General features: G+C 33.5%; 1 protein-coding gene across 1 annotated transcript; it reads right to left on the reverse strand.

Annotated features, from left to right (window-relative positions):
• Positions 1-5,556: 5,556 nt before the first annotated feature.
• Positions 5,557-9,033, reverse strand: LOC111986554 (probable NAD(P)H dehydrogenase (quinone) FQR1-like 1). Its single transcript, XM_024018221.2, has 4 exons — positions 8,859-9,033; positions 7,029-7,122; positions 6,329-6,591; positions 5,557-5,997 (listed from the first exon to the last, which is right to left on the reverse strand). The coding sequence occupies exons 1-4, from the start codon at positions 8,879-8,881 to the stop codon at positions 5,766-5,768; spliced, it is 612 nt and encodes a 203-aa protein (XP_023873989.1). The 5' UTR covers positions 8,882-9,033; the 3' UTR covers positions 5,557-5,765.
• Between the last annotated feature and the right edge of the window lie 371 nt (positions 9,034-9,404).

Raw genomic sequence — 9,404 nt, forward strand, 5'->3', positions numbered from 1 at the left:
AATGTAATGCTCTGCAAGATTTTTTGACCAAAAAAAAAAAAAAACCATGATTGTTTCTAATGATGCTGAGATCGTCAGACAAGATGTTCGTCCAGAATGAGATCGTCCTCTACTGGTATTAGCCCTGGGGTGCAACACAAAGAAAGAGTCACCGGTGGGGCGCTGCCCACAACGCCTCCGATGATTAAGTTAGAGAAGCACAGCAAACGGAGGAAAGTAGGTAAAACTAAAATGAAGATTGAATAGTCTGATCTTTCTTACCCCCTTGGATATTGCCTGAGGATATATATAGAGCCTTTTGGTGCCCTTCTAGCCGTTGGCTGGGTCATTATGGGGGCATTATTGCTTGGGTTCGTAACGCCTAAATCAGATGTCAGGTTAACCGGCGTTCCTTCAACAGAATTGGTGTTTAATGCTGCTACTCGTAACGGTCGTCCTTAGCTGAGTTGGTCAGGTGGCTTTCTTAGTACTGTGATGGTAATGATCTCGTCCTTTTAATCGTCCACCGCAGATGGACGATTTTACTAATTTATGGGCCCATCAGCTGCCCCCCATTCCCAAGGTCATCCGGGGTCCTGGACGATCCTGGGAATACAAAACGACTTCTTTCTTTTTTTTTTTTTTTTTTTTTTTTTTTTTTTTTTTTTTGTCACTGGGAATGTGTTCTCCACATTAACTGCCTTGTGGCGGCGTGGCATACTCTGTGGCCACGTGTCAAACTCTGACTGGTGGGGAAGCATCGTTTCCGTCGAATGTCTTTTTGCTTCCCGCGATTTCCAAGGTACATTTTAACCTCTACTTTTACTAACTTCTTCACTTTTGCCTCTTAGTTGCCTTCCTCTGGTTTTTTTCAATTTTCTGCCTCTTCTGTGTCATTTGCTGCTGCTGCTCTGCCTCTGTGATTTTAGATTTCCCTCCCTTCCTTTTTAAGGTGCGTATCCCTTCTTTTTTGCTTCTTTCTTTTGCTATCTATACATCTTTGCTTACTTTCCTTTTTTGATATGCACATGTCCCTTCTTAATGGTAGGTTATTCTGATTTTGAGAATATTTCTCCTTCTATTTCCTTTCTCTTTGCCCGTTTGGGGGATTTCTAGAACTTTCTGGTGACCGGTATCCACAATCCGGTGATTTTGCGGTAGGGGGGTGGTCTAGATTTAGTTTTGAGAGATTTACACCATTGTTACAGCGGTCACTCTTTTGGTTTAAATCTACCCGCGAGGTTTTTAGGGGGGAAAAATGGGTTCTGTTGTGAGGTCCACTGGTTCTGAGGGGGATCGTCCTCTAGTACGGCCGCGGACGGGGCTGTGAATCGTCCACCGCAGATGGACGATTTTACTAATTTATGGCCCATCAGTTTCCGTGAGTGAAACTAAGAAGGAGGTAGAGTAAGAGTTTTTGTGAAGAAGAAAGAGTGAAGAGGTTAGAGGACTCATCAAAAATGAGAAAGTCAGAAAGATGGAACACTGAAGAAACGTCAAACGTGTAGGCAACTCTAGGCATTGGGAAAGTAAAAGAGCATTGGAAAGGCAAAATTTTTAAATGGGTGGATGAGAAAAATTGAAGATATTAGTAAAAAAAAAAAGAAAAAAGAAATAGATAAAGATGTAGAATTATAAACGTGGAGGAGATAAATCAATCAATCAAACGGTGGAGAAAAAAAGGAAGAAAAAATAAAGACACAGAAAAAGGAAAAACAGATTGTACTTAGGCAATTTGAAAATGTGAAGTGCTACGTCCACGATATTTTTACAACAAATTATGGATGATTAGTTATTAGTGATTCAAATTTAAATTTAACACTGAAATTACTTTTTTTAACTCAACAATAACAACCAGTAACAATATGCCACTTAGGATTTCTTGTAAAAATATTGTAAAAATGTTATGGACATATCATTTCTCTTTGAAAAGTAAAAGAAAATTAAAAGAAAAATGAAATATCCACAATATTTTCATAACAATATTATAGTGGATGATATAATGAGTATAAAACTTTTATATTCATTATATCATCCACTATAATATTGTTATATACTTATTTATTTGTTTATTTATTAGGTTTGCTTAAGATTTAATATTTTTTGTGTCATATGAAAATTATGATATGAAAATATATTTGAAAGATAAATCTCATATTTATTTGGAGACTATTTTAGCTAATTTTTCTATTTTTACTAATTTAATGTATTTATTTATATTTAAAATAATTATTAAATTAATTACGACATCATCATGGTTCGATCTCGGTTCGACCTCAAAAACTTTGAACCTCTCCATTTTACGGTTCAATGAACGATCTGGGTTTCAAAACCTTGAAAAACCTTATGAGGCACTCAACTGCTGCAAAAAAAAGCCCCTCTCCCCCTCCTATTGTGAGAAATGGCTAGGGCTCTATCAACAAGGATAGCCCCTACTCTCAGCTAAGTTTGTGGACATTGAGGTGAAAATCAATGTGATATTAAGATCAAGACTTGCTAGAATTTCAAATTTTATTTAAGGTTTGTGGGGTGTTGCAATTTAGTTAGTATGGCTTTTTAGCTGTGCTACCAAGGTTAGTGCTCTCAAAATTGGAATCATTGTTGCACCACCAAGGTTGGCTTTCTGGCAACGATGGAGCTCATTATGCTAGTATGATTGATCAAATTCTAAACCCATAATGACAATACAAATTTCAAACCCACCATCACAACCACAACTTAAAGAGGGGAAATTTGAAGGCAATTAGAGCAAATTTAGATGCAAAGATAGTATGTTTGAGAGAGAAACAATATGGGTTATGGCTATGAGCACATATGACAGAGAGAGAGAGAGAGAGGATTTGTGTTGTGGTTGAAAGTAAATCTATTTTTTTTTTATTAATAAATTTGGATTTGGAATAGGTGCTCTCAACCCAAAAACGCTAAAACTGTCTTTTCCTATTATGTAAGTGCACAAAAATGGACGAAATGCATAGAATGGACTGAAGTGGATCAAAATGGACCGGATTGGACCGAAGTGATCTAAAAGGCCCAAAGATGACCAAAATAGACAAAATTGACAAAAGTGGACCAAATTGGATCGAATAGAACAAAATGGACCGAAGTGGACAAAATAGGACCGAAACGGACCAAATTGGATTGAATAAGACCAAAGTTGACTGAATAGGACTAAACTGTTCAAAATGGACCGAATAAGACCAAATTGCATAGAATGGACTGAATAGGACCATAGTTAACCGAATGGACCAAGTAGAACCGAAGTGGACCAAATATGAACAAAGTGGAACAAATAGGGCTAAAGTGAACAAAATGAATCACAATGGACATAATGAACCAAAAAGGACCAAGTGAACTTAGTAGGACCAAAGTTGATCAAATAGGATCAAAATGGACAAAATAGGACCAAAGAGGACGAAATGGACTGAAGTAGACCAAATGGACTGAAATGCTATGCCGATGTGGCTTAACAGGAGTTTAGCAATGATAAAAGTTACACTTAACCTTTTAGAAATGCTAGTTCTTTTTAAATTTATAAATATTAGTCTTTAAACACCTAAAATATTTTTTCATAATATGTATTTCCTAAGAAATATAAAAATTATTATTAAAGGTTTTGAATTTTATTGCTTTTTTTTTTTTAACCTAAGCTGCTACTTCTTCTTTTTGTACACATGTTATACTTATATGGATGACTCTAGTGCAATATGCAAGATTTTTACTAATAAGTAAATTAGACCATATAATAAAATGTATAAAGTTAATCCATAATCTATCAACATAATTTTGTGAATTTCACAACTTTTATATGACAAAATATTTTGTCAACACTTCTAAAATACTTGAATCTACAAAAGGTTTCCTTAAAAATTAGAGAGAGAAAAATAGAGAGCTAAAATTAATCAATAATTGCATCAACCAATAAATAACTTTAGTAAATTATATTGAAAATATTCAATTAATAAATCGGAAAGAAGTACCATTAGGAGATTTTGGGTGATATTCATCACAACCTGAACAAATTATATATTTTTTAACAATTCTATGTTACACAATAAAGCAATTGTTATTTGTCTGCATCTATCCAAAAAAAAAAAAAAAAAAATTTGCATTGCTTAGCACCATTATTTTGAAACTTAGTTTTGATGAAGTTGGAATATTAGGCTCAAATGTGTAACTTGTATTTATCAATTAAATAACGGATCCCAGTGCCTTATTGATACAATTTTTTTTTTTTTTTTAGTTTTTGAAAATGGGTTTAATCTTGAAAAAAAGTGTGGTTTTAAAAAAAAATTAATTTTTTTAAATTGTGGATTCCAAAAAAAAAAAAAAACAATTGAGAATAAGGCCACCTACTACGGTATCTTCCAAACTACACAAAAGTGAATTTTATGTGTTTATTATGTTCTATTAAATCAGCTCTATAGTTGAATGAAAACCTATCTTTCACATTAATTCCAATAAAGTTACCAACCTTGTGATTATAAGATTTTTTTTTTTAATTTTTATATTATTACTATTTTTTTTTTTTTTTTGAGAAACATGGGTGGTTATAAGATTGGGTTGAGTAGTTCTAAACTAAAAGGTTAGGTTGGCGGCAGGACCAGCTCAACAACTTTGGGGGCCTTAAGAAAAATTTTAAGTAGGGCTTTTTTTATATTTAAATATTAATTAAATAATATCTATTGAATTTTTTATTTAAAATCTATTGATCATTCAGTTTGTTTTTCAAATTTTTTTTTTTTTGAAGTTTTTCATATCTAGATAAATATTTCCTAGTAAACATTTATAATGAGAAAATATTTATAAATAAATAAAACACAATTCATAATTAAAAATTATAATTTAACTTAAAAATAAAATTTAAAGAATAGAATAATAAAACTTGATTATTGCAACTTTTCTAACGCTGTGACTACTTTATTCTTTAAAGTCTAAACATGCAATTTTGCACAAATAAAAATTAATTTATTAATTGGTTCAATAAATTAGCATCACTATAATACAAGTTGGTTAACATGATATACATCAAATTATTAATTGGTTTGATAAAAACAGACTACAACTTGGGGGGGGGGGGGGGTGGGTGGTTGTTGTTGGCAGCGTATCAACAAATTTCTTGCAAAATGAAAAGGATGGATCATATGAGAGCTTGCAGTGGAGAATGAAAATCATCATAAGTTTGAGTCTATGACTGCAAAATCCTTGTATCTAAAATCATTTGACAATAAAACAAAAGGTATCTATCACCTTCTGTTCACACATCACATGTCGTTTTGAGAATATTTTGAAACACCCATGATCAGTTATGGGCAACCAAATGTGATGTACTTAAGGATGTCTTAACTTTAATGTTAAGCTACAATCATTATTATGGAACGGACCTATAAGTCAAAACCTTATTTCCTGAATGCGAGGGAGTAAAAACAAAAACAATGTGGCACTGTTAAACATTGTAATTCTTCTTCTTCAAATGCAAATAGGCAGAGCTCATTTTGCTGCACTTTTTTTCTAATAGTGGAAAATTTTGGCTGCTATATTAACAAGAAAGTGGACCTTCAATTCACCATGCCAAGCAAGGAGATAAATAATCAATTAATATTAATATATAAAAATAAAATAAAAGTGTGGCACATATTATGATAAGTAATGAGAACGACTGTCTTGAAGATGAAAGATATGTGATAACAAAATAATCAGAAAAGCACGTAATTATAGTTTTATTACAACAAGGCAAGTGGAAACAATTTCTAAGATGGGAAATCTTGTATATATGGTGAGGGATAAAATCAAGCTGTTCCCTTGAGTTTCTTTGAAATGCCAGCAAAATACTTTCCCTGGTGGAAAGCTATGTCCAACTCTAGCTCAGAAGGCTGTCTTGATCCGTCCCCAGCATAAGTTCCTGCACCATAAGGAGTGCCACCTCTCACCTTCTCCATCTCGAACATGCCAGCTCCAAATGTGTACCCGATGGGCACAAAGATCATTCCATGGTGAACAAGCTGAGTAATGGCTGTCAAGCTGCATAGTTTTCCAACCAAAACAAGAGTGTAAAGTTTCAATACTATGTTAACTTCTTATTCAAGAGGTGGTGACAAAATAATAATAATAATAATAATAATAAGAGCATGTATTAAGTCTATTGACTTTGTAATTTTCACAAAATTTTTTACAACTGCTGACATAGTTAATTGTGATTGGTGCATGATAGAAGCATTGTCATTAATGGATCTGGTTGAAACTTGAAAGTAATGTTACACCAATTACAATAGGTTATTTTAACAATATGAATAATGTTGTCTCCTTAACAATAGTTACAATACTAAAAAATAGATGTGAAACTAAAACTCACGGGGTAGTCTCTTGTCCACCTCCCTGGGATCCAGTGCTATAGAAAAGTCCTGCAGGCTTGCCTGCAAGCTGTTGAGTTCTCCATAGTGTTCCAGTTGAATCTAGAAACGATTTGAATTGTGCAGCCATCATTCCAAATCTAGTTGGAAAACCGAAAAGTACACCATCAGCCTCAGCTAGCTCGCTAGAAGTAATGATAGGTACATCACTCTTTGGTGGTGCGCCCAACTTCCCAAGAACTTCATCAGACAATGTCTCGGGTACCTGGAAAGGAGCCGGGTATATTTCATCAAGTTACCATATTTGATTTTTGCAGAAGAAAATACCAAATCCATAATCTAATTTTTTCCCCCTACCCAATGGTTTCCCGGTAGGCAAGATACAGTGCACAAATCATTGTTGAATATGACAGTCCAATTCAGTTTATTTAGTTGCCTTATATAGAATTCATGCTAAGAATTGGGACATATATATAGAGAATCAAATATATAATTGCAGATGCCCTTGCCAAATTAATTACCAGTCAATAGCTATCCCATCTATAAAATGTTTAAATTTCTAGGCACTAGACAAGTCGAATAGATAAACTGCAACAATTCTATGACCTGTAGTATCAATGTCCAAGCTAAGAAATACTTCTGAATTACACATCTGAACCTAAGAGTTCAAAAAAGGTAATGACTTCAAAGACAATCACACACCTGCCACAGTTTTGCTTCCACACCTTCCACGGATTCAGCCCCTTTCTTTATCATTTCAGCCAGCTTCTCAACATGTCCATAGGTAGAATAGTAACTGCATCATTCATTATTAAAGTTTCAATTAAAGCAATCAGATTAATGCAAGTGCTGAACACTTGAAAATCAACTGTAGGCAGTCAATTAGTACAGCTATTTCCTTAGTCGTGGTCTACAAACAACAACCAAGTCCTAGTCTCAAAATTTTGGGGTTGTCTACCAAGAAAGCGTAATTTAAATTTACCTAGTTTTTCAATAATGATGAATTAATCTTGAAGCATAATCGGGCATGAAATAAAAAGCCATTCCTAATATATTTGATATGTGGCAAGAACTAGTCTCAATAATGATGAGTACACTAGAAACATGGGACCACAAGCTCTAGAAAAAGGCATGGTCCTCCATTTCTAGACTTTATTTCAAAAGGTAGTTCAGGTTTCACAATCACTTTTTCTTCATTTGTGGATGGTTCATAACATAATGTCTTTAGTCTTTACACTTTTCAAGCTTTCTTGAACAGGAATCCTACTTTTATTAATAGCCATGTGAATACAAAAAGCAACATTATAAAACTTGTGACATTAAAAAGCATGAACTCAACTCATATAGCTGGCATCCGTAAAGTATGCCAAGATTGGGGAAGCACGAGATGAGCATGAGCCCTTTTTTTGTGACTTATCCCAGACTCTTTTGTAGCAGTAAGTAATTTTATTTATTTATTTTTTCCTTTTAGAAAAGTACTATTATGCTCCCCATTACACCCATCAAAAAAGAAACGAAGAGAGAATATAAATAAAAAAATAAGATCAAATAAACATACAACATATTTAGGCTTAAGTGAGCAGAAATAGGGTACTATAATTAAATCTGTTAAGTTTGGTATTGTTTTATTCTATTTTATAATATATATATATATATATTGACAAGGTTTTTATGGTTGATTTCTTGTAAATTACATTCTATCTTTCCATTTCTTTTATCTTTAATTGGATATGATAAATTAAAACTAAAGAAGAACAGCACTGCACGTACGTCTTGGTTACAATTAATGAACAAAATCTTAGCCTCTTGATGTAATTAATAGAATTGGGTTTGGCATCATACAGAGGATTTGTATTCATTGTACAAAAAGCTGTGAATTGTGATTATTTAATTTGGCTTCTCTGTTTCTAATTAAACATATAAAATCCATGAATTCCCCAATTGCAAAAGGTTAAATAATTATCAATGTGAAAGCTCTTTCCCAAGAAACGAAGTAGACATTTAGGATTAGGGAGGGGCAAAATTACAAAATTTGGACAGGATACAAGATTTGACAATAGCAAGAAAATAAAAATTTTCTTTTTAAATCGTAATGCATGACATATTTCTAATAAAGAATCGAATCTGTTTGTTTTTTGAGAATCAAACTTATCATTTGCCAAGAATTAGTACTTCTCTTATGGAATTCATATAATGAAAATTATAGCTCTCGTCGACGCTCCGAAAGCTAAGGAAGACCAACTAAAAGAGATATATACATAGCATAAATGCATGAGAAGATGGACTAGCTTAACGTTTTCTCAAATAAAAGATTATATAAACTTAAGTAGCAAGAAAACCCAGAAATAAACCGTAGAGGACTCAAAAAATGATTGGTTTATCTTTCATGCACTAACAAAAACATAACCCAAAACAAGAAACTGAGCAACAAAAGCAGAGAATAACGTACGTATATAATACATATACAAGACAAGAGGATCAGCGTGTGTGCGTTTGAGAGAGAGAGAGAGAGAGGGAGAGAGAGGTTCTTACACAATATAAACTTTGGTAGCCATTAATGGATGGAGTCTCTGAGTCTGCGTCTCTCTCTGTATGTCTTTCTGTCTGTGTGCTTTGTAGCGAAACCTTGCGAAGAATGAAAGAAAGCTTGGTAAGCTTTTATAATAATGCTGCCTTTAAGTTTGGCGAATTTTATTAGTCCTTTTTTTTGGGGGAGGGGGGCGGGCGCTGGGTAAACTATGAATTTTATTAGTCTTAATCAATGGGGGCTGTGTAGGAGTGTTTGCCGTGCTGCATAATGCGGTTTTGGGTCATTTTTAGCACAATACGTTGTGGTATAGTTTAGCTAAAACTATAATTGCACTGCACCTTATTTTTTTGGTCATATGTGCAGTGCGATGCGGTTTAGAGTTTAGCCAAAACCATAACTACATCACATCTCATTTTTGCAGTCATATGTGCGATACTATGTATAAGATGCGGTTTGAAGTCAGTTTCTTACTCAACCTAAAACTAATTTTTCCCTTTTTTTTGGGCCAAATTTTAAATTATTGAGCTAGTTTTTCTTTATTTTGGGTT

Source organism: Quercus suber, unplaced genomic scaffold (assembly GCF_002906115.3).
Source record: "Quercus suber isolate HL8 unplaced genomic scaffold, Cork oak 2.0 scaffold_144, whole genome shotgun sequence".
NCBI lineage: Eukaryota > Viridiplantae > Streptophyta > Magnoliopsida > Fagales > Fagaceae > Quercus > Quercus suber.